This window comes from Ornithodoros turicata, unplaced genomic scaffold (genome assembly GCF_037126465.1).
Source record: "Ornithodoros turicata isolate Travis unplaced genomic scaffold, ASM3712646v1 Chromosome15, whole genome shotgun sequence".
NCBI lineage: Eukaryota > Metazoa > Arthropoda > Arachnida > Ixodida > Argasidae > Ornithodoros > Ornithodoros turicata.
Genome location: NW_026999318.1, coordinates 646,527 through 672,683, shown reverse-complemented (window position 1 = coordinate 672,683; position 26,157 = coordinate 646,527). Strand labels below are relative to the sequence as shown.

General features: G+C 49.9%; 1 protein-coding gene across 1 annotated transcript in view; it reads left to right on the top strand.

Annotated features, from left to right (window-relative positions):
- Window positions 1–26,157, top strand: part of LOC135372421 (serine/threonine-protein kinase SIK2-like) — a 103,062-nt gene that overhangs the window by 37,310 nt on the left and 39,595 nt on the right. The window contains exon 2 of the mRNA XM_064606036.1: window positions 7,893–8,009. Within this exon, the coding sequence (XP_064462106.1) occupies window positions 7,893–8,009 (117 nt within the window). The remainder of the gene's footprint in view (window positions 1–7,892; window positions 8,010–26,157) is intronic.

Sequence of the window (26,157 nt, the reverse complement as noted above, 5' to 3'; positions counted from 1 at the left end):
GACATTCTGCTTCCTTGCGTTGAGGGCCGTGACGATGTCTTTCATGTGCTATTGTTAACAGTTTCATGTCACTTGACAACATGTGCAACTTAGTTTCGTTTTTCGGGCAGAGCGCCAAAAGACCCGGTACGGCATGGAGAGAACTGCTCCCGCGCTAAGCCTAGCGATTGCTATATACAGCATTCAAAATGCATGGGCTCCGGCATTCTTCGACTCGTATCCCAGAACATGTTGGCTGTATAAATATGAGCTTTAGTTTTTTGAAAACTTCTCACAAAACTACGGTAGCGTACCAAATTTCGTTGTTATTAGACATGCATACGATTTTTAACGATTTTTCGAAATGTATCCGTAGATCTTGCCGCACCCTGTATTTAAATTCAGTGTTAGCGCCGCGAAGCAACTGTGGCTCTGAGCGGCATTCATATGTGGACAAATGGAGAGGGGACAGCAGGAAGGAGTGGGGGACAAAGGGGGATGTTATATGCTCTGCTGTTAGCATATATGTTATGCAGCTGAATGCATGTTACATGTTATGCGATATGCTCTGGTCTTCCCTCAAATCCGCGTACGCGGTAGAGGGAGGCAAAGGCGAAGCGGGCCTTCATATATTGGAGAAGCGCCTCTTGATAACGGGGTCCGCCCCCAGGTGGGCCGTGTCTTAATTTCATTGCGTGGCCTATAAAACGGTCGTTGGGGCAGTACTTTTTGCGGTGTTGTTCCTGGAAAAACGTTCCCTCTAAAATCACATGTTAACTTCAGCGGTGCCGATGTGACGACACCGGATATAGTTGGGCAACCCGCTGCCCGGCCAGATAGGGACGGGGCGAAAAAAAAAAAAAGTGCCGGCTGGCAGATTCTTGCCGCTAGAAAAACGTCACGCGAACACGGGAGATTGCTACGTTTTTGGACCGAACGTACATAAGTGCTCAGAATCCGGCAAAGGAATCTGATCAGCAAATCTGATTTGACAAAGAAGATGATCAGTCGCGGAGCTCACAGGTGACGTGATGTAGACAATAAAACTCACGATTGTCTAGATCGAAACCGCACGTCTGGTCGGGAGCATCTTTATTGTCCGACTGGTTCTCCTCTTTCGAGGATGTACATGGTATCCGTTTACATAAACATCATTCAGGTGTTGGGGGGCCTCTGGCACCGTCTGAATCAAGTGGCGGATTGGCGCCGTGCTTTTGTTTTGTCTTCGGGTCGAAGTGCTCGAGTTCGCACGTTTACATTCGGTCATCCTGCCATGCTCTCGTCCCGAGAGCACAATACAAAACTCAACTCCATTACAGTTTCATGAGTATGTGAATGAACGCAAAATCAATTCACTAAGAAAAACATCGTAAAATACGAAACAAAATCAAGTCAATCAATCGCAAAACACGAGATATGAAACTAAACTTCACTGTCGCTGAGGACGTCATCGCGGTCCTCCTTAGCGAGCTTAAACAATTTCATCTGACTTGCATGAGCAGTCGTTGTATAAGTCGGGCGTGTCGACTTTGCCGGCACACGAAGATTAGTTACACGATAGGTGTCCGCTGTGAGGACTTCTATAACAATGAATGGTCCGCGGTATTTTGGTTGTGTCTTCGTCGGTTGTCCCTGTGTGTTGGGAGTCGCGTGATTACTACGACGTCACCGACCTTATAGCTCGGTGCAGTGGAGCGATGTTTGTCGTACCTCTCCTTACTCTTTTCCTTCTGCGCCTTCATGGCTTCGATGGCCTCTGCTCTTAGTTCAGCTGGCGACACGTACTGCGGGTCGGGCAGAACGTTGTTCAGGTTTCCGCCATGAAACACAGGGGAGTATCCGTACAACAGTTCAAATGGTGATTTTCCCGTTGATCGGCTTTGCGCAGCATTGATGTTTCGTTCGACTTTGTCAAGGTGCGCATCCCAGTCTCGATGAGTGAGATTCTCCATTGATGTTACGATAGCTGCAATTAGAACGCGGTGAATTCTCTCAGCCTGTCCGTTCGCTTGTGGGTGTTGCGTAGACGTAAGACAATGCTTGATGCCGCGAGATTCGCAATAGTTCTCAAAGCTTCTGGACGTGAAGCATGTGCCTCTGTCCGTTATCACCGTCTTTGGTTGCCCGTGGCGGTTGATGAACTCGTCCATGAACCGCAAAACAAACCTGACTTTGGTGCTCGGGTACGCACGTATCTAGACGAACTTGGTGTGGTTGTCAACCAACACGAGGAGCACTGTGTTTCGGCGACTACTCCTTACAAATGGTCCCGGGTGGCCCATGTGCACAACCTCGATTGGGCACGTTCCCGGAGGTATAGAGTGCAACTTACCCGGCTGTTTCCCTCCTGGCTGCTTGTGGAAAAGACATCCAATGCAGCCCTTGATGTAACGCTTTGTGTAACTTTGCATCTGAGGGAACCGGTAAGTACGGCGAAGGTGGTCCACAGTTTTGTCTGCGGCGAAGTGACCCGCGAGGTCATGGTGCTGAATCAAAACTAACTTTCTCATCGACCTAGGGACGACGAACAGGTCCCTTTTACGGTTTCCGTCCTCATGTACTCGGTACAGGGTGCCCTTTGACAGCTTATATCCCTGTATCTTGGAGTTCTCCAACGGGCTTCTCTCCTGTTTTGGCTTGCTCAAAGCTCCGGCTCTTGGAACTTGGAATGATAATGGGCCCATTATCATTCCAAGTTCCTCATCTTGCGCCTGTATCATGGATATCTTGTCTTCGACGGGGACCGTGTAGTACACGTTCCCTTTGCATAGCTCCGTCAATCTCTCAGAGTTATATTCGCGGTTTGGCACGTAATCACGTTCATCCAGAGGTGCACGACTCAAGGCGTCTACGTGTGCCATCCGTTCTCCAGGTCTATATGCTGAAATGTGTAGGTGTACTCGCTCAGCTGGTCTAACCATCGTGCTACTTGAGGTCTGATGGATGTTGTTTCCCTCATGTGGGCCACAGCGGTACAGTCTGTCATGATTGTGAAATCAATACCAAGGAGGAACGGGCGCAGTCTCCCTACGGACCACACAACGGCCAAGAGTTCCAGATGAGTAGAGTGGTATTTCTCCTCTGGCACGTTGGTGCGCCGGCTGACGCAGTACACGAGATGCCATTTGCCTTCCGTATCTCTTTGTAGAAGGAGGCCCGCGAGGCCTTGTTGGCTGGCGTCTGTGTGCAATTCTGTCTCTGCTGTTGGGTCATACAGCCGTAAGACCGGCTTTTGCACCAGGAGTTCTCGGAGCCTCTCGAAGGCCTCGTTGGCTGTCGCTATCCACTCAAAGTCGCTACCAGAGTTCTGAAGTCTGTGTAGCGGAGCTGCAATGCTTGCATAACGCGGTATGAACTTTCTGAAGAATCCCGTCAGTCCAAGGAATCGCCTCACCTCCAAGGCTGTCTCTGGTCTTGAACTTTGCAATCGCAGATAACTTGTTTGTACCAGGACGTATCCCTTCTGGTGTCAGCACAAATCCCAGGTACTCCACGCGGTCAGCCGCAAAAACGTACTTTTGCAGGCGCAACGTCAGGTTTGCTTTTCTTATGGCTTCAAGAACATTCTCTAGTTTTTGAAGCATCTCAGTCCAGTCGCGCGCGGCCACAATAATGTCATCCAAGTAGCAAGACGCAGTGGTCCAGATCAGTGGTCCAAGTGCTTGCGTGATCATTCTCTGATACACTGGTGGTCCGTTGGCCAGACCGAAAACCATGCGCGTTGGTTCGAAATGGCCATCTGGTGTGGTGAATGCTGCCTTTCCCCGCGATTCCTCTGCCAAAGGAATCTGGAAATACCCGTTTGCCATGTCGAGCACAGTGAACATGGTGTGTCCGGAAAGGCGTTCCAATATGTCATCTATAACTGGGAGGGGATCGATCTTTCACTGTCTGCTTATTCAAACGGCGATAGTCAATGACCATTCGGTAGTCTCCATTCTTTTTCTTCACAAGCAGTACAGGGCTACTGTACTCGGACGCACAAGGCCACATGCCTTCAATTCGTCAACGATATCGCGTATAATTGCTCGCTCATGATGGGAGGCGCGGTAGGGAGGACGGGAAACAGGCTTACTTCCAGGTATCTCCGTTATGGTCATCTCCGCGACAGTGGTACACCCGAGCTCTTGCATGCTCAAAGCAAAGCAGTCTCGATAGTGATTGAGAACGCTGCAGAGTTCTTCCTTCTCGCCGGGATTAATGTTTGGTCCCACGTTAACGTCTTTTGCGTAAATGGGTTCTTTGTGAGCACCTTCGTTGACGATGCACACATCAGCATGGGGAGACACTTCTTCCACTTCCGGTTTACGCAAAAATACCTGTCCCGCCTTTACGGCTAGCGTTGAGTGCCCGTGGTTTGTCACTGGTATAAGCTGTTCTTCCGTATGCCCAGTAGATACAGCTGACACGAACTGCACCGTCAGGGGCGGTATCTCAACTGATTCTTGAGCACACATGATGCCTCGACGTATGGTCAAGTCTTCCAAAACTTTCCCGAATTCTGGGGAGTGTGTCTTGTTGATTAGGAGCGAGTCTCCTCCGTCTCGGATTAGCACTAGATTTAGGGAGTCGATAACGTCTGTGTCCACGATCACGTCGGGGCCAGGCAAGCAGCTGTCTTCCACGATGAAGAAGCGAACTTCAGGAATGTCTATGTTGTCTACGCAAAGATCCGCAATGATCTCACCGAGGGAAGTCTGGCTTCCACCCACACCACGTATGGGGGCGCCTGGTTGAGCAATGAGCTGTTTGCTCAACTTGGCAGCAAAACTAAGCTTAATGAGACTGATGTCAGCCCCGGTATCCAAGAGTGCGATGACTTCTCGGCCGCACACTATGGCGTTCTTGTATAATATTTTGCACCTCTCGTTCTCTGTTGCCTATATAACTGTCTTGGGGGCAGTCTGGGAACTGCTGTTCCTCGATCCGTGACCCTCTTGGTTACATTTCGAACAGCGTTGTGGTCTCTTAGGTTCTGGACGAGCGCTCGCACAATGCCCATATCCTTGACAGTTGTAGCACTTCGTCTTGGACTGATCGTTGCCCTTTTTGCGTGTACTGGGTGCAGAGTCGTTCGACGACGTTTTCACCATAGTCCCAGCAGTTACGGTCGTTTTTGCTGGCGTACTTATACGGCGAGTTGTGCTCGCTGGAAACTGACTTTCCCGTGCCTTTCGGAAAGCCTCATACCCTCTGATGGCGCGAAGCAGATCATCGACGGTTCCATATTCCTTGTCTTTCAAGGAGTAGCTCATTTTTGTTGAGTGGAGAGTTCGAATTACATATCTCATTAATTGTGTCACTCACGCTCAGCTTCAACTTGACGCAAAGTCTCTCTTTCTCGCGGACATATGTTAGTATGTCCTCGCCGTCATGTTGCACTCGTTTCGACATTCGGCGCCAAAGGCCTGATTGACTCTCGATGTGCACAAACGCAGATTCAAACGCAGTCTCAAACGCATCCCCCGTTGTGCATCTATTGGCAAATGAGCCTAACCAAGTTCTCGCAGTGCCTTTCATTTTCAGTCGAGTCACATTCAGCTTCTGCTCTTCGCTCCACCCCGCATGTCCCGCCGTTTGTTGGAATTCGGTTAACCATTTCTTTGCTCCAATAACATCGTCCGTACCGCAAAAATCTTGAATGGCACTAGATGGATCGAGGTGAACATACATCGCTCGAGATACCCCGTCCGACGGTGTCTGTGCAGGAAAGCGTTGTAGCAGTTGCGCGAAGGTGTCCATCATACGCAGCAGAGTAACTTCAGTGACATTTGAAGAAGAAGTGGTCCCACCTGTGTTGGCAAATCCTTCTTGTGTCTCAGTTGAATGCGATGCAGGAGGCACTGCAGCAGCTCCCTCAGTGATGCCTGATTGTCCACTCATTTGGCCAATCCCTCGTTGCAGTTGTTGCCGTTTGTGCAACCTTTCCCTCAAGTGCTCGGATGACTGGTCCTCGTGACCACCCATGTCCTGACTCTCGTCGACCCAGTCATCCGCGGTGATGGACGGGGTGATATCAGAATCGGTGCTGAGCGCTGGCACGGCACTCTTCTTGTCCTCGACGGATGTGCTTGACGGTACTGAAGTCTTCGGTGCGACCCGCTTTCGAAGCATTATACTGTACACCGTTGTCAAGTCTCACCACCAACTCACAGTAAAACTCAAAGCGCAAGAATCCGTCGTACCCCACTTCTGAGTGTAGACAGTAAAACTCACGATTGTCTAGATCGAAACCGCACGTCTGGTCGGGAGCATCTTTATTGTCGGACTGGTTCTCCTCTTTCGAGGATGTACATGGTATCCGTTCACATAAACATCAGTCAGGTGTTGGGGGACCTCTGGCCTCGTCTGAATCAAGTGGCGGATTGGCGCCGTGCTTTTGTTTGATCTTCGGGTCGAAGTGCGCGAGTTCGCACGTTTACAGTGAGATTTGACTGCCAGTCAGTGCTGCCAATGATGAGCGCTGTGGCTGAACTGAAGTAGATAACTGTGCGGCGCTCGTGCTATACCCGGTAAATTTGGGATCCTCGATCACAGTACAGTGGAGAAAACAGAACTTCCCCGCCTAGCAGACTCATATGGCCAACGCACAATGATGTCGTTCTACCTTCTGACTGTTGCAAACGCGCCTTTCCTGTAACACTTTACATGCCACACGAGCAGTCTCCAGTGATAATGGAAGACTGGCCACGTGACAGGGGTGTTACATGAAGTGCTACACAAATGGCGTGCGCCCCCTCGTCGATATACATCGATACACGAATACGGATCGCAAGAAGGCGTCAGTTCTGACTGCATCCTGCAGGAAGAGTCTGCACTATCCGTACAGAAGCGATGGATTCAGGTCGTAAGACAACCACTAGAGTAAAAAGGGAAAGAAAGATAACAGGCCCGTGTGATTGTGCCCTCATCCTCATCCTCAGCGCACGCGCGTTTCCTTCCTTTCTGTATGATGTTTTTTTTTTATATATCTAATCCTTTGTTTTGTCTGCAGCGCTTTACGTCATCAACGGTGTTGCTCGAAACTGTTTGACGTACAAGTCATTACCGTTACTGCTCCCTTGTGTTAAAGCGTTTATTCTTGAGACTGCCGGGGACTTGTCTTTCGTGTGGCGTCACGCATAAATAAAGTAACTCGCTATATCTCGCACTTACGACTGGAACAAAAAGTGACGCGAAAAAAGCTAGAGTGGTCTGCAGTGATTATATCTGCAATGTTTTGTAGCCTGAATAAACGGACTAGTGGCAGGCAACATAATCAGAGCTTGTCTTGGACGACGTTTGTAAGGCAAGGTCAACGATCATCCAGGAAACTGTGATCCTAAAGCGTCTTCCCGTGGTCAGCTCGACCGTGGTATGATTGTGACGGATGTAAAAGACGTTCGTCGAGATTCGAACCTTGTCTCGTAACAGATTAGCAATCCGCCTGCATTGACGTTGGAAAGGCCCGCAGAATTTTAATCCTGGGATAAAGAAATTCCTCTCCTCCACGACCAATAGTTCGGGTTCCTCTTTCGTTGCAGACCCGACAGAACCGACACCTAATGTAAAATACTGTAACCACAAGGAAATGAGGCAAACTTCTCTACCTAAAGAAAAAAAAAAAGATCTGTCTCCAGCAAGCTTCTTTAGTTGCTCGAAGCCCGCGCAAACTAGGTAGTATTCGATTTCGAGAAGGCGTTATTTCGCTTTTGGGGAAGCAGTGGCTGTGATAACATGTGGTGTCGACGGAATGAAGAAAATGTTTTATTATTGCCTGAAAGGATACTCTCGATCGCGTTTTGCTGTGACTTGTGTTGCGCAGTGAGAACTTCCAAGTGACAAAGTTGGCTACTGAGTTGTTCATTGTGGTCTCGGAGTAGCCCGAATGTTGCTTTGCATTGTATAAAACAGCGTTACGTTGTGTTCTTCAGGTGGCGATCAAGATCATCGACAAAACACAGCTGGATCCGGCCAACTTAGACAAAGTGTACAGAGAAGTTCAAGTCATGAAATTGCTCAGTCATCCACATATCATTAAGCTCTACCAGGTAACGTGTTCCTTTGGTATTGAACTTTCCGGATCGAAATTACGTGGGTAGTGTGTGTCTGATACTGTCCGTGTTACATGTGGGCATTCATTGGGATATTCTGGGCTGTACGTACTATACACGTCGAGTCCCCGCCGTTACATTCAATCTGGCAGATATCGTCCTTGCTGCGTTTCCGTCCAGCCTGTTAAAGGGTCGTTTTACACGTAACATGCATGTTGTCGTATTTGACATTGTGGCGGACCCTAGTGCCATCGTAATACACTGCGCGCCGAGCTACGGACGGCGCACCCAACGGTTCACGTTGACCCGTTCAAGATGAAGGTTGTGTGTTCTTAGACACCCTTCATATTTCTGACCCGAAGGTGATTTGAATACGCAACCATCCGCGATTATATCTTCCGCAGCCAACCGGCAACCTCCACACACTAAGGCACCGGGACCACTGTTTCGCCGGGAACCCACAGGGAGACCACAGTGGAGCGCCGTCGCCGACTTCCATCTGCTTCGTTATGGTACTCCCCATCACTTCTGTGGTGAAAACCCTCATTCAGCATTTACCCTCACGTACCGGTCGCGGTATTGTTGCCCACTCGCTCTCCACTAGACGCCTTCGCTTCGCTGGGACCCCTTGTACCCATAAAGCACCAGAACACCAAACTCCACTGGGGCCCGCCCTGCGCATTGTCGACGGCACCCCACTGCTGTTGCGGCCGCTGCCACAATCACAAGCCGTGTGCCTAGTCGTCCATCACCCACGTGTCGTCCTCATTCTCATCATTCACGCTATCGACGCGGACCTTAACCGCAGGCACCGCTCTGATTGGGGGGGGGGGGATGTGGTGGCCAGTGGTCGACGATGACGCGCCACTACTACCGCTCATCATGGCACAAGCAAGTTAGTTAGCCGCAAGTTAGTTAGTTAGTTAGCTATCCGCAGTCCTACCCTGCGGCACGTGCAACATGTTGCCACACTGCGCAGACAAACCTTACGTGTAACATCACAGTACCATTACCATTTGCAAGTTAGTTCTATCAGCAACGTCCTGGAGTGATGCCACTCTCCAGCACATCCGGGACATTCTATCTTCACTAATGAGGACTCATGTAAGAGGACACCATCTCCTGTACAACATATTGATGATGGGTCTAACGTGATTGCCCTAATCTTGAAAACAAACTCAGATTGGCTTACATATACGAGACCTCATTGCAACAGAAATAAGAAACAACTAGGACCTTTAAAGAACAAATAAATAATAACAGCTCTCGGTTCCATAACGATTGACTCTCCACCGCGGCGGCCGTCAAAACAAGCTCTTCCTTGAAAATGAAATCCCACAACCATCTGCACAAAAGGATCGGTAATGTGATCAGGCAAGGACGACGGCTTTCGTACCAAACCTCATAAACAACTCCAGAAATAATACGAATTCCTTGTGTATTGTCCTCAAGTACTGAATACTGCGTCGACTATATACCGCAAATTTATTTATGTGTTCTACATATGTGAACGAAAGGATGACGGTATCTACAATGCACAATGGAATGTACAAATATTGAATACGCGTATTTGTCGTCAAGTGGGTAACCTACCCATGCAGGTCCTTATTGGGATCAAATTGGAAGTCAAGTAGGGGAACTACCTATATGGAGGTTGCCTGCTTTACACTGATGTGTGTATTGCCATCAAGCAGGAGAACTACGTACCTATGGATGTAGCCCCCTCTGTACAGAGACAACGTTACCCTACACTCTCGAAACTCGTTAAAAACGCTAAAAAATGGAAGGACGAAACACTCCGGAAGAGTCCGGACAAACTCCGGAAGAGTCGCTACGAGAGGCAATGCAGTCCTAGTCTGCTTACTAGAACTTGATGTGCCGCTCCTCTTGATCATGATCAAAGAGTCGAGTAAGCCACTGGTGAGGGCACTCCACAGGGCCGAACAATGACTGCTCACTGATGATATGTGCACGTAGCCAAGCTCACTGCCTGGAAAATAGACACGCTCCACGTCCGAGCCACCGAAGGCCAGCCGGCCCTGGCGAATCCAAATTTGGAAGTTTATTTCAAAGACCAGCAATGACATCTGCTCCCGCTCTGCGCGCACGACCGGCAGCGGCTCCAGGTACCTTACGGTGTCCCAGTGGACTGCCGAATATTTGAGCCACTCTATACTCCACCGTAAACGCGGAATATGGCACCGCAAAAAACAATGTTTTGCAGTCTCAGACATGCCGCAAGACGGGCAACCGTCCGTACGATATATCTGAAAACAGTGCAAAAGTTCACGGACTGGACGCTCGCCATTGTCAAGCTTCCACTGACGCAATGCTTGCTGACGGGTTGTATTGCCAACTGTACGATGGGACCAGCACAATTCGTGCCCACATCACACTTCGAAAATAGTAGTGCCGTCGCCCTAAAAACGAAGAGCGAGCATGCACTACTTTGTCTTCCTCCGCGGCGATCATTTGAACCGGTTACATTGCCAACTGTAAGATGGGACAAGCGCAAATGTATTGTTGTTGTGTTGTGGAGCTGAAAGGAGGCATCAGCCACAGAAGAGTTTAGGGAAAAAATCTTACCACGAACCGTGTTATTGGCCGCGCGTTCAAGGACACGGCGCACACAGAGGCGGGCCGCGTTATCAAGGGGCCCTTCTCCAATATATGAAGGAGCGGCTCCTGTTTACTTCCCTTCACCGCGTACGCGCAGTTGAAGACAAGAGAGATTTTAGGAAAAATCCTCCCGGGAACAGCACCGCAAGCGATACTGCTCCGACGATCGTTTTATGGGCCGCGCATTCAAAGACACGCTCACCCAGGGGCGGGCCGCGTTATCAAAGGGCCCTTCTCCAATATATGAAGGATCGGCTCCCCTTTGCTTCCCTCCACCGCGTACGCGCAGTTGAAGACAAGAGAGATTTTAGGAAAAATTCTCCCGGGAACAGCACCGCAAGCGATACTGCTCCGACGATCGTTTTATGGGCCGCGCATTCAAAGACACGCTCACCCGGGGGCGGGCCGCGTTATCAAAGGGCCCTTCTCTAATATATGAAGAACCGGCTCCCCTTTGCCTCCCTCCACCGCGTACGCGCAGTTGAAGACAAGAGAGATTTTAGGAAAAATCCTCCCTGGAACAGCACCGCAAGCGATACTGCTCCGACGATCGTTTTATGGGCCGCGCATTCAAAGACACGCTCACCCAGGGGCGGGCCGCGTTATCAAAGGGCCCTTCTCCAATATATGAAGGATCGGCTCCCCTTTGCTTCCCTCCACCGCGTACGCGCAGTTGAAGACAAGAGAGATTTTAGGAAAAATTCTCCCGGGAACAGCACCGCAAGCGATACTGCTCCGACGATCGTTTTATGGGCCGCGCATTCAAAGACACGCTCACCCGGGGGCGGGCCGCGTTATCAAAGGGCCCTTCTCTAATATATGAAGGATCGGCTCCCCTTTGCTTCCCTCCACCGCGTACGCGCAGTTGAAGACAAGAGAGATTTTAGGAAAAATCCTCCCTGGAACAGCACCGCAAGCGATACTGCTCCGACGATCGTTTTATGGGCCGCGCATTCAAAGACACGCTCACCCAGGGGCGGGCCGCGTTATCAAAGGGCCCTTCTCCAATATATGAAGGATCGGCTCCCCTTTGCCTCCCTCCACCGCGTACGCGCAGTTGAAGACAAGAGAGATTTTAGGAAAAATCCTCCCTGGAACAGCACCGCAAGCGATACTGCTCCGACGATCGTTTTATGGGCCGCGCATTCAAAGACACGCTCACCCAGGGGCGGGCCGCGTTATCAAAGGGCCCTTCTCCAATATATGAAGGATCGGCTCCCCTTTGCCTCCCTCCACCGCGTACGCGCAGTTGAAGACAAGAGAGATTTTAGGAAAAATCCTCCCTGGAACAGCACCGCAAGCGATACTGCTCCGACGATCGTTTTATGGGCCGCGCATTCAAAGACACGCTCACCCAGGGGCGGGCCGCGTTATCAAAGGGCCCTTCTCCAATATATGAAGGATCGGCTCCCCTTTGCTTCCCTCCACCGCGTACGCGCAGTTGAAGACAAGAGAGATTTTAGGAAAAATTCTCCCGGGAACAGCACCGCAAGCGATACTGCTCCGACGATCGTTTTATGGGCCGCGCATTCAAAGACACGCTCACCCGGGGGCGGGCCGCGTTATCAAAGGGCCCTTCTCTAATATATGAAGAACCGGCTCCCCTTTGCCTCCCTCCACCGCGTACGCGCAGTTGAAGACAAGAGAGATTTTAGGAAAAATCCTCCCTGGAACAGCACCGCAAGCGATACTGCTCCGACGATCGTTTTATGGGCCGCGCATTCAAAGACACGCTCACCCAGGGGCGGGCCGCGTTATCAAAGGGCCCTTCTCCAATATATGAAGGATCGGCTCCCCTTTGCTTCCCTCCACCGCGTACGCGCAGTTGAAGACAAGAGAGATTTTAGGAAAAATTCTCCCGGGAACAGCACCGCAAGCGATACTGCTCCGACGATCGTTTTATGGGCCGCGCATTCAAAGACACGCTCACCCGGGGGCGGGCCGCGTTATCAAAGGGCCCTTCTCTAATATATGAAGGATCGGCTCCCCTTTGCTTCCCTCCACCGCGTACGCGCAGTTGAAGACAAGAGAGATTTTAGGAAAAATCCTCCCTGGAACAGCACCGCAAGCGATACTGCTCCGACGATCGTTTTATGGGCCGCGCATTCAAAGACACGCTCACCCAGGGGCGGGCCGCGTTATCAAAGGGCCCTTCTCCAATATATGAAGGATCGGCTCCCCTTTGCCTCCCTCCACCGCGTACGCGCAGTTGAAGACAAGAGAGATTTTAGGAAAAATCCTCCCTGGAACAGCACCGCAAGCGATACTGCTCCGACGATCGTTTTATGGGCCGCGCATTCAAAGACACGCTCACCCAGGGGCGGGCCGCGTTATCAAAGGGCCCTTCTCCAATATATGAAGGATCGGCTCCCCTTTGCCTCCCTCCACCGCGTACGCGCAGTTGAAGACAAGAGAGATTTTAGGAAAAATCCTCCCTGGAACAGCACCGCAAGCGATACTGCTCCGACGATCGTTTTATGGGCCGCGCATTCAAAGACACGCTCACCCAGGGGCGGGCCGCGTTATCAAAGGGCCCTTCTCCAATATATGAAGGATCGGCTCCCCTTTGCTTCCCTCCACCGCGTACGCGCAGTTGAAGACAAGAGAGATTTTAGGAAAAATTCTCCCGGGAACAGCACCGCAAGCGATACTGCTCCGACGATCGTTTTATGGGCCGCGCATTCAAAGACACGCTCACCCGGGGGCGGGCCGCGTTATCAAAGGGCCCTTCTCTAATATATGAAGAACCGGCTCCCCTTTGCCTCCCTCCACCGCGTACGCGCAGTTGAAGACAAGAGAGATTTTAGGAAAAATCCTCCCTGGAACAGCACCGCAAGCGATACTGCTCCGACGATCGTTTTATGGGCCGCGCATTCAAAGACACGCTCACCCGGGGGCGGGCCGCGTTATCAAAGGGCCCTTCTCCAATATATGAAGGATCGGCTCCCCTTTGCTTCCCTCCACCGCGTACGCGCAGTTGAAGACAAGAGAGATTTTAGGAAAAATCCTCCCTGGAACAGCACCGCAAGCGATACTGCTCCGACGATCGTTTTATGGGCCGCGCATTCAAAGACACGCTCACCCAGGGGCGGGCCGCGTTATCAAAGGGCCCTTCTCCAATATATGAAGGATCGGCTCCCCTTTGCTTCCCTCCACCGCGTACGCGCAGTTGAAGACAAGAGAGATTTTAGGAAAAATTCTCCCGGGAACAGCACCGCAAGCGATACTGCTCCGACGATCGTTTTATGGGCCGCGCATTCAAAGACACGCTCACCCGGGGGCGGGCCGCGTTATCAAAGGGCCCTTCTCTAATATATGAAGAACCGGCTCCCCTTTGCCTCCCTCCACCGCGTACGCGCAGTTGAAGACAAGAGAGATTTTAGGAAAAATCCTCCCTGGAACAGCACCGCAAGCGATACTGCTCCGACGATCGTTTTATGGGCCGCGCATTCAAAGACACGCTCACCCGGGGGCGGGCCGCGTTATCAAAGGGCCCTTCTCCAATATATGAAGGATCGGCTCCCCTTTGCCTCCCTCCACCGCGTACGCGCAGTTGAAGACAAGAGAGATTTTAGGAAAAATTCTCCCGGGAACAGCACCGCAAGCGATACTGCTCCGACGATCGTTTTATGGGCCGCGCATTCAAAGACACGCTCACCCGGGGGCGGGCCGCGTTATCAAAGGGCCCTTCTCTAATATATGAAGAACCGGCTCCCCTTTGCCTCCCTCCACCGCGTACGCGCAGTTGAAGACAAGAGAGATTTTAGGAAAAATCCTCCCTGGAACAGCACCGCAAGCGATACTGCTCCGACGATCGTTTTATGGGCCGCGCATTCAAAGACACGCTCACCCGGGGGCGGGCCGCGTTATCAAAGGGCCCTTCTCCAATATATGAAGGATCGGCTCCCCTTTGCTTCCCTCCACCGCGTACGCGCAGTTGAAGACAAGAGAGATTTTAGGAAAAATCCTCCCTGGAACAGCACCGCAAGCGATACTGCTCCGACGATCGTTTTATGGGCCGCGCATTCAAAGACACGCTCACCCAGGGGCGGGCCGCGTTATCAAAGGGCCCTTCTCCAATATATGAAGGATCGGCTCCCCTTTGCTTCCCTCCACCGCGTACGCGCAGTTGAAGACAAGAGAGATTTTAGGAAAAATTCTCCCGGGAACAGCACCGCAAGCGATACTGCTCCGACGATCGTTTTATGGGCCGCGCATTCAAAGACACGCTCACCCGGGGGCGGGCCGCGTTATCAAAGGGCCCTTCTCTAATATATGAAGAACCGGCTCCCCTTTGCCTCCCTCCACCGCGTACGCGCAGTTGAAGACAAGAGAGATTTTAGGAAAAATCCTCCCTGGAACAGCACCGCAAGCGATACTGCTCCGACGATCGTTTTATGGGCCGCGCATTCAAAGACACGCTCACCCGGGGGCGGGCCGCGTTATCAAAGGGCCCTTCTCCAATATATGAAGGATCGGCTCCCCTTTGCTTCCCTCCACCGCGTACGCGCAGTTGAAGACAAGAGAGATTTTAGGAAAAATCCTCCCTGGAACAGCACCGCAAGCGATACTGCTCCGACGATCGTTTTATGGGCCGCGCATTCAAAGACACGCTCACCCGGGGGCGGGCCGCGTTATCAAAGGGCCCTTCTCTAATATGTGAAGAACCGGCTCCCCTTTGCCTCCCTCCACCGCGTACGCGCAGTTGAAGACAAGAGAGATTTTAGGAAAAATCTTCCCTGGAACAGCACCGCAAGCGATACTGCTCCGACGATCGTTTTATGGGCCGCGCATTCAAAGACACGCTCACCCGGGGGCGGGCCGCGTTATCAAAGGGCCCTTCTCTAATATATGAAGAACCGGCTCCCCTTTGCCTCCCTCCACCGCGTACGCGCAGTTGAAGACAAGAGAGATTTTAGGAAAAATCTTCCCTGGAACAGCACCGCAAGCGATACTGCTCCGACGATCGTTTTATGGGCCGCGCATTCAAAGACACGCTCACCCGGGGGCGGGCCGCGTTATCAAAGGGCCCTTCTCTAATATGTGAAGAACCGGCTCCCCTTTGCCTCCCTCCACCGCGTACGCGCAGTTGAAGACAAGAGAGATTTTAGGAAAAATCCTCCCTGGAACAGCACCGCAAGCGATACTGCTCCGACGATCGTTTTATGGGCCGCGCATTCAAAGACACGCTCACCCGGGGGCGGGCCGCGTTATCAAAGGGCCCTTCTCTAATATGTGAAGAACCGGCTCCCCTTTGCCTCCCTCCACCGCGTACGCGCAGTTGAAGACAAGAGAGATTTTAGGAAAAATCTTCCCGGGAACAGCACCGCAAGCGATACTGCTCCGACGATCGTTTTATGGGCCGCGCATTCAAAGACACGCTCACCCAGGGGCGGGCCGCGTTATTAAAGGGCCCTTCTCCAATATATGAAGGATCGGCTCCCCTTTGCTTCCCTCCACCGCGTACGCGCAGTTGAAGACAAGAGAGATTTTAGGAAAAATCCTCCCGGGAACAGCACCGCAAGCGATACTGCTCCGACGATCGTTTTATGGGCCGCGCATTCAAAGACACGCTCACCCGGGGGCGGGCCGCGTTATCAAAGGGCCCTTCTCCAATATATGAAGGATCGGCTCCCCTTTGCTTCCCTCCACCGCGTACGCGCAGTTGAAGACAAGAGAGATTTTAGGAAAAATCCTCCCGGGAACAGCACCGGAAGCGATACTGCTCCGACGATCGTTTTATGGGCCGCGCATTCAAAGACACGCTCACCCGGGGGCGGGCCGCGTTATCAAAGGGCCCTTCTCTAATATATGAAGGATCGGCTCCCCTTTGCTTCCCTCCACCGCGTACGCGCAGTTGAAGACAAGAGAGATTTTAGGAAAAATCCTCCCGGGAACAGCACCGCAAGCGATACTGCTCCGACGATCGTTTTATGGGCCGCGCATTCAAAGACACGCTCACCCGGGGGCGGGCCGCGTTATCAAAGGGCCCTTCTCCAATATATGAAGGATCGGCTCCCCTTTGCTTCCCTCCACCGCGTACGCGCAGTTGAAGACAAGAGAGATTTTAGGAAAAATCTTCCCGGAAACAGCACCGCAAGCGATACTGCTCCGACGATCGTTTTATGGGCCGCGCATTCAAAGACACGCTCACCCAGGGGCGGGCCGCGTTATTAAAGGGCCCTTCTCCAATATATGAAGGATCGGCTCCCCTTTGCTTCCCTCCACCGCGTACGCGCAGTTGAAGACAAGAGAGATTTTAGGAAAAATCCTCCCGGGAACAGCACCGCAAGCGATACTGCTCCGACGATCGTTTTATGGGCCGCGCATTCAAAGACACGCTCACCCGGGGGCGGGCCGCGTTATCAAAGGGCCCTTCTCCAATATATGAAGGATCGGCTCCCCTTTGCTTCCCTCCACCGCGTACGCGCAGTTGAAGACAAGAGAGATTTTAGGAAAAATCCTCCCGGGAACAGCACCGGAAGCGATACTGCTCCGACGATCGTTTTATGGGCCGCGCATTCAAAGACACGCTCACCCGGGGGCGGGCCGCGTTATCAAAGGGCCCTTCTCTAATATATGAAGGATCGGCTCCCCTTTGCTTCCCTCCACCGCGTACGCGCAGTTGAAGACAAGAGAGATTTTAGGAAAAATCCTCCCGGGAACAGCACCGCAAGCGATACTGCTCCGACGATCGTTTTATGGGCCGCGCATTCAAAGACACGCTCACCCGGGGGCGGGCCGCGTTATCAAAGGGCCCTTCTCCAATATATGAAGGATCGGCTCCCCTTTGCTTCCCTCCACCGCGTACGCGCAGTTGAAGACAAGAGAGATTTTAGGAAAAATCCTCCCGGGAACAGCACCGGAAGCGATACTGCTCCGACGATCGTTTTATGGGCCGCGTTATCAAAGGGCCCTTCGCTAATATATGAAGAACCGGCTCCCCTTTGCCTCCCTCCACCGCGTACGCGCAGTTGAAGAGAGACCAGAGCTCTCCACGTGGAGATTTTAGAAAAAATCTTCCCGGGAACAACGCAAGCGATACTGCTCCGACGACCGTTTTATGGGCCGCGCATTCAAAGACACGCTCGCCCGGGGGCGGGCCGCGTTATCAAAGGGCCCTTCTCCAATATATGAAGGACCGGCTCCCCTTTGCTTCCCTCCACCGCGTACGCGCAGTTGAAGACAAGAGAGATTTTAGGAAAAATCCTCCCGGGAACAGCACCGGAAGCGATACTGCTCCGACGATCGTTTTATGGGCCGCGTTATCAAAGGGCCCTTCGCTAATATATGAAGAACCGGCTCCCCTTTGCCTCCCTCCACCGCGTACGCGCAGTTGAAGACAAGAGAGATTTTAGGAAAAATCTTCCCGGAAACAGCACCGCAAGCGATACTGCTCCGACGATCGTTTTATGGGCCGCGCATTCAAAGACACGCTCACCCAGGGGCGGGCCGCGTTATCAAAGGGCCCTTCTCTAATATGTGAAGAACCGGCTCCCCTTTGCCTCCCTCCACCGCGTACGCGCAGTTGAAGACAAGAGAGATTTTAGGAAAAATCTTCCCGGGAACAGCACCGCAGGCGATACTGCTCCGACGATCGTTTTATGGGCCGCGCATTCAAAGACACGCTCACCCAGGGGCGGGCCGCGTTATCAAAGGGCCCTTCTCCAATATATGAAGGATCGGCTCCCCTTTGCTTCCCTCCACCGCGTACGCGCAGTTGAAGACAAGAGAGATTTTAGGAAAAATCCTCCCGGGAACAGCACCGGAAGCGATACTGCTCCGACGATCGTTTTATGGGCCGCGTTATCAAAGGGCCCTTCGCTAATATATGAAGAACCGGCTCCCCTTTGCCTCCCTCCACCGCGTACGCGCAGTTGAAGAGAGACCAGAGCTCTCCACGTGGAGATTTTAGAAAAAATCTTCCCGGGAACAACGCAAGCGATACTGCTCCGACGACCGTTTTATGGGCCGCGCATTCAAAGACACGCTCGCCCGGGGGCGGGCCGCGTTATCAAAGGGCCCTTCTCCAATATATGAAGGACCGGCTCCCTTTTGCCTCCCTCCACCGCGTACGCGCAGTTGTATTGCCAACTGTAGGATGGGACAAGCGCAACTCTTGTATGCGATGATTATTGCATATATGCGGTATTATCGCATTATTATATTATCGTTATTATTATATTAGTATGGCAATATTATATTACATCGCACGCATTATTCTTATGCGATTGCATGCGATATTATCTGCATCCGATGATCATTGACGAAGACGATGTATTGCTGACTCTGTGAGATCAGCCACAGGAGATTGTGTACTCATCTTGCCCTAATCATTTAGCCCGCTTGTTAACCCTGACTGAGGCCTTGTATCGCTAACTGTAGGATGGGACAGGCGTCAGCTTGCCCACATCGAGGCAACACCACTGGTTACTTCTATGTTGCTTCCGAATGTTCAATAAATATGCGTCGCTTTACACCTACACGTAGTAACCCGTAACCATACATATTTAGTGGTGAGTGAACTAACGTTATTGTGCTGGGGGGGGGGGGGGGGGCGCTTGGCATCTATCTTGTCGATCGCGCCGATCTGTCTTCGCTGTTACTGTGCCGTGCTATCGCAAAAAAGGCCGTTTTCGGGTCAAGAGCAGCTCCCCATAAAGATGCGGAGCAGCAGTAGCGATCTTGACACATCTATTTCTGGGGCATTCCTCCTCCCAGATGCAAGGTCTGCAGCTTCGCAAAACTTTCAGTGTCCTCGCACTGTCGGTAGACCTCAACGTTGACAAACCGTTTCTTGCCCTGCGTGCCGTCTATTTTCACTCGCAACACGCAGTGAAAGCAGAATGGGTGAGAAAACCTGTTTCTGCACGAAAAGGACTCAGTGATGGTGTTCGAAACGAAGCCTACAAATACTGCTCCCTCTTTTCATAAAATGAATTTCCGGAACTATTCATGCGGGGAGAGTAGGCTCTGTCTTTTCGGTTTAAATGCCTCCTAAATTGAGCTTTAACTTTTAGCCCCGTGCTTTTATTAAATAATTCGAAACGCTGCTTCTGCTTTCAAGTGCTATTGCGTTTAAGTGAAAAAAAAAAGTTCTAGTTAACATCGAAACAGACCTCACTTACTATGCGGACTTAACCAGGACGTAGCGAACAGGGCTACGGGGACTTCGGAAGTGGCGCCACGCATGCAACCCGTCTACTACACCCCCCTTGTTTTTGACGGGTGGTGGGGGGAGGTGGGCATGGTTTGTGTACATTGTTCTTCCTTTAACGTGTAGTTCCACAAATAATCACGTGACAACGCACGTGAGCACCTTGTCAGGTGCTTTTCATATTATTTTCCTTTTTATTTTTTTGCTCGAGGGCTTTCTATTTTTAGGCCAAGAAACCCGACAGCTAACAACAGTCAGTGGTGTCGTTCGCATAGAGCGATCCGCTTCTTTTGTATTTTTATCTTGGTTCATGCTAGTTGAGACATGTGATGATGTACATATATACCGTAACCCTGCGTTCTAGAAGAATCGCAGTTTTCGAATGATCGGCTGACTTGAAGTCTCACGCTCGGCCGAAATGCATACGTTTCGAACCCGATTACTCGAACTATCCTCCCGGCCGAGTCCGCTTAGTGCGAACGTAAGCTGGCGGAAGCCCCTCTTTCAGTATAACATTAAATGCTGCAATGCTGCAAAGGTGGTCACCCCGCAAAGGTTTCTATCTCTTGTGGTGATTCCGCACCCTTCCGGGAATATACTGTCGCTGTATTTCTAGGACTTCTCGTCTATCGAGTTGAGTTTGAGTTTGATTATAGAAAAAAAACGGAAGATATTGAATTCGTCTATCGAATATTTTTCCGGTCCCATTGACTTCGTTGTAACGAGGCTCTTCTGTACATATTTGATTTTGTGTAACGTGATGCTGACCTTTGTCTGTTCCCAAACGTCGAAGGTTTCGTCAGCAACAGTTACCGTACCTTTCTTCTTAAACTAACGGCAAACTAAGAAGAATTCGGTCCCTATACGTTTCGCCTCGTAAATATAAATGGCAACAGCTAATAAGCGGGCAGGTAATTGTCCTCGCGTACGTGTGCGGACGCCGGTGGCGGTTGATGTTTTAAACATTTCGCGCTCTCTCGACACATGGCGGCCGCTGCGAAGAAATGAGCGAACGACGGCATCACACGTGTCTAACTGTGGAACCGCGATAAAGGAGAGGACGCCATTCGAATTTAAATGTGCCCCATAATGACTGCTGCACATGGAAGAATTATGGGTAAGTGACGCTATGTGCACAGGTTCGCGCATTGGACGCAGCCTTTATCCACGGTTCATGCCTGCTCTTTCGCTCGGTGGATGTGACCTTGATGCTTCCGTCATTTTTCCTCTGTTGTCTGGAGGGCATGAGAAACGCAAGAGGCTCTCCCGATCGGCCTTAGCTCCGCAACGGGAAATCCTGATGTGCATCGATAACGGATACAAAGTGTTCGATGCGAAACTTGTACCAAGAGAAATTTGCAGCTGCTCGTGGCCGAAGTGGTATTCAGGTGTCTGACACATGCAGTGGGCACGGAATTCCATGCTGCTCGAAACGTCCTAGAAGTGCAGCCCTGAAGCCTCTTTGGTGAAGCGCTTCATCGTGTCAGGAATGTTGGTTGTATATGGAATATTCACGTTGGTTCGAAGGTTTTTTTTTTTTTTTTTTTTTGCTATAAGGCAGACAAACATGACCATGCAAAGCAGGTCTTAGCGGGTGCTAATAGTAAATTGTGCCGGGTACGGCTGCAAATATAGTTTTGAATGCACCGCGTTGAAAGTATCGTGTCGCTGAACACGAGGGTGTTCACACTGATTCTGTTATTGTTTTTTTTTTCGGCTTTCGGTCGTTTCCCTGACAAAACGAAGTTGTTACTGAGAGGCAACGTAGTCGGGCGTCCCCTGCTGCCACACCTGCAATCTTCAGTGATCTCTGATTACCTATTTTACTTCGATGTATGAATGGTATAGTCGACCAGATCAGTGACAGGTCAAAAGAGTTCAACAGTTCGTAAACGTAGAGTGTCCCTGTCCCAGTGTGAAAGGGCAAAATAACAAAAAAGTGTTTCGCTTATTTGTCACGAAGTATGATCACGGTCAAGCGCCGAACTTTAGCCGGACTTTGAAAACAACAACTTTATTTTGTAAGATGAGGAATGGGGAGTTTCATCGCCAGGGGCGATACTTCGCTGGTGATGATGTGGGGTATGAAATAACGAGCCCCTTCACAATAAGGATCAAAGTACTATTGTGCCCCAAAAAGGTCAGAAGAGCTTTGAGGGCAGATGCTTTTAAATGGATGCATATCGAGGGTGCAATACAGCACTTCCAGGACCTCCAGGACAGGAAGGACGACCCAGGCGTTGCATTACTAACGTCTCTCTTAAGAGGGATTGACGCAGGAGAGGCGATGGTGTAGACCAGTATAAAAACATTTTCTGAAATAGTGGTTCGCTCTATAGTGTTTCTACTCATTGGAAACCTCGTCTTATGAATCCCTCGATTTATGAACGGTGTACCTGTATCGGATTACCGTGAACGGTGGGAATAGCCGGGAAATGGCACCCCTGTTCTCCCCGCGGGTGGTTGAGAACGACCTAGAAGACGAAAAGTGTCGTCTTTCGTCGGAAAACGAGAAAGTCGTTGTTGGAGCGTAAAGAACTGAAGCAGTTCTTTCCGTGCATCCGTGGCAAAAAACGGGAAGCAGTAAATTTGCGGATCTTGAAGCTGTACACGAACTGACGTGTCTGATTATCGCGCACATTTTTTGTCTCGTCTGGTCAGGGGGTGAGTATAGAGTGGGATGAGATGTACATCATGCGACGAGGGAGGATCCTTTTGCGCCCCCTCCCCTCTTCTAAGGGGATAAGCTGCCTACGATATACTTACACCAGCTCGCTCGCATAATCCTTTCATCGTGTGATCGACGAAAGAGTATCGTTGTGGGCTAACAGAGAACGCAAAGACCGGGGAAGTCACGTGAGAGGGCTAACGGACTCCGCAGCAGACAGGCTGCTCGGCGAACGAGCAACTCGACTGTACAGTACAAAGTACTAGTTCTTGTTGGTGGTCGTTGTTGCAAATGAACCTGTTGTCGTATGTCAGATCTTGTCAACTTTGGATGGAAAGTGGAAGACCCAGAGATCCGATCAAGTTCGATTGAAGCAAAAGCCTCACTGGCATCCAGCACTTACAGAGAGAAGAGAGGAATGAACCAACCGTAATTTTGTTCATAATTAGTAATTGTCCATCTCCGGATACACGCCTCAGGCCATGTTGAAGAATGTCAGGGTAAAGGGTTTTGTGGTCTTGGAAGTTGATGCGCCTGTGATGGCGTCAGCCTAAAGTTTGTAAGTGAGGCAGTTCAAGGGGTGTGGGGTTGAGGGAACGTGAGGGGCCTTGTATATGAAGTCGGGTAATATATACGTTTGCCCCCCCTGCCCGCCACTCCTTCCTGCTGTCCTCTCTCCATCTGTCCACATCTGTACGCCCCTCATAACAGTTGCTTCGCGGCGATAACACGGAACAAAAAAATGTTTGAGTGAAGGGAGGGTTTCGTAGTAGCGGTACTGTTGTCGTACCTAGAGTCACTGAGTGAGCTTATTTAGTGACTCTATAGTCGCACCGAAGCGCCCATGTGTAACAGTGTTTTTAGTCTCTTTTTTTTTTTTTTTTTTTTTTTTACATTTCTCTTGAACACATACTAGGTTCGCGTAGCTATATCATGTGACCTCTTCAATAGAAACGTACCTTTTTAGAGATGGGCCAATTGAATCCTCGAATCCTAGGCAGAAATTCGAGCTTCGGGAATTCGAATCCTAGTGCCCAAAACGGCGAATGGAATCTTTCTAATCCACCAACCACGTTTATTTGTTTCTTTTGAAAATTGGCGACTCCGAAGTCCTCCTAAAGCCTGATTGATCGGCGGGTGTTTTCTTGTTTGTTTACATTGCTCTGGACTGAAAGATTTCAGGCCAGAGCTGTACGTAACGCGTTACTGTTTTTGGTGACTAAGTAACAACTTCGTTACTTACTAAACAATGTAACTAATAACACACTTAGCTACAAAAGTTTGTAACGCGTTACTCGTTCCATTTTTTCTCAAAGTCACCGACCACGACCGCCAGTTGTGGTTTTTCGCGTGCACATGGCTGCATTCCACGAGGCTGAAGCACGCGGAAAGCAGGGATGGGCAGTATTTAAATACACTGTAATTAAAGTACTATTTAAATACAGAGTAGAAAAATGTATTTATAATTATATTTAAATATCAGTTTTGGGGTATTTATTCTTGTAAATACTGTATAAATACTCCTAAATATATACTCCTAATGTATACTGACTCATGTCTTAAATATGCCGTGCATTTGACCTTTTGGGAAGAAGGGTGAGTTTAGGGCGCAGTGTTTGAACTAGCGTGCAGGCGAAAAGCGATTTTACATGGCGAGTTTTTCGCTGTTGTTGCAGACAATGGTCGCGGCTGATTACATTGTTGTACGAAGCATCTTCATCAAATTTAATGGAAGCCTTTGTTCGTCGGCACCTGTGGGGATGCTGTTCCCCTTTGCGAATCTGATTGTACGGCCGAACAGAAGACGCCTAAGTGATGCAGTCTTCGAAAAACTTAAATATAAAATATTAAAATTATCATGATAATCTAACAACTAAATGATATTTTTCCTTGCTGATTTGTTGTTATGATCATCGTTATTTCTGTAATTCCAGATTACATCTTCCTCACAGTATTTACGGTAGTAGTTACGGTATTTAAATACTGTATTTATATTTTGTATTTAAATACTCACATCGAAAGTATCTATAAACAGTAGTTAAATACCACTTCAACTAAGTATTTTGTATTTATATTTAAATACTCAAAAAATGTATTTATGGAAAATAGTATTATATTTACGGAAATATCCCGAACGTAGAGAAAATGATACCAAAGAGCAGCGCCTTTCTCATTGCTCTGATGTCCACAGTATTTCAGAATGCACAATGTGTCTTTGTGTTCCTCCATTCAAGGATTTACTGCGATCAGTGCGTTTAGTGCTTTGTCCCTCTGCCCCCTACTGGGAAACCATGTCAGCCAGCATTCAATACCAGTTGCTACTGAAGTGCAATTCATCATGGATGAGCGGGAAAAAATTAAGTAGGCGATGCTTTCGTATTTCTGCTGTCTTGTATGGAAATGTAACTCGTGTAGAAGTAGCTCTTTACATCAAAGTAACGAGAACGCGTTCCTTTTATTTGCTAGTAACGGGAAACGATTTAGTTTTTGTTTTTTCGAAGGAACGAGTAACGTATTTATTCCTTTTTTGAGTAACGTTTGCGTACAGCTCTGGTTCTGGCAGGAACTCTTACATTACAAGTTTAAAAGTAACATGGTTTTGGCTTTGATTGTTTAGTTTTATGGAAAGAATTCAGACTCGACAGTTTATGTATTTCCTGTAGTCAATGAACAACACTTTAAATAAATTACTTTTATGAAGTATATGGGTATGGTTTCTCCCAAAATTGAACTGTTTATTTCATTAAACAAAGATATCAAATTCTGCTTGAAAACACTTTTCAGTACAAGTGATTTCTCCCCCGCTGGCTTTTTAAACTCCTTTTCTTTTTTTTAAAGAAATCATTCGAGATTCGTATGGTTCGTGGATTCGAAGAACCTTCTTTGGATTCGGAAAACTCTGGATTCGTACCATCTCCAGTATTCTTCCGTTCCGGTTGCTTCCTGCACAAGCTGTCGCGTGGAATCCAAAAACTATATCTTACAAAAGTGGCCAAAAATTTTCATACTCGCCAAGGAAAGCACATGTAGAGAAACCCCTATCGTGGGGAGAGCTTGCAACTTCGTCCGAAGTTCCCCACAAGATGGCGTACCAGAGCAGTCGCTTCCGTTCTCCGCTGCACCGGCGCGCGTCGCTGCGATCGATGGCCACACGATGAGAGATGGACAATGCTCTCTGCACGAGAAGCAGCAGTTCCGAAGCGAACTTAGCGTGGCTCTGTTTCCGAGCGTGCATCGCCTGCCTTCGAATCACGTGATGACTGTGACGCACGTGCTGCTGCAATCAATGAGAGGAAGAGGGGAATGCAGGAAAAATGACCAAAGAGTGACGTCATTGCCTGGCCAATCGATAGGACCCTCTAGCGTTGCACCGAAATGTGACGGGGGGCTATCCCGTGCTCTCCTCACACGGGCCGAAGCACCCGCGAAGCCCGGGCTCTCGTATATTCGCCGTTGGTGGCTGGATCTGTCGCGCACCGAGAAAACGTGTTTTCCGATAGGCACTAACCCGCGTAACGACGAGTACCAACGCAGCGGGCTTACGATATGATACGAAGGCGCGGTGGACAGCTTGTACATTTTCATTCAATTTTTGTTGCGTGATTTTCGCCGATGAAATTTGTCAATTGACAAAAGGTGTCTGTAACATTCATCTCAAACAACGTTTTAAATAACATACCCAAATGGTGTTTCCTGTAGAA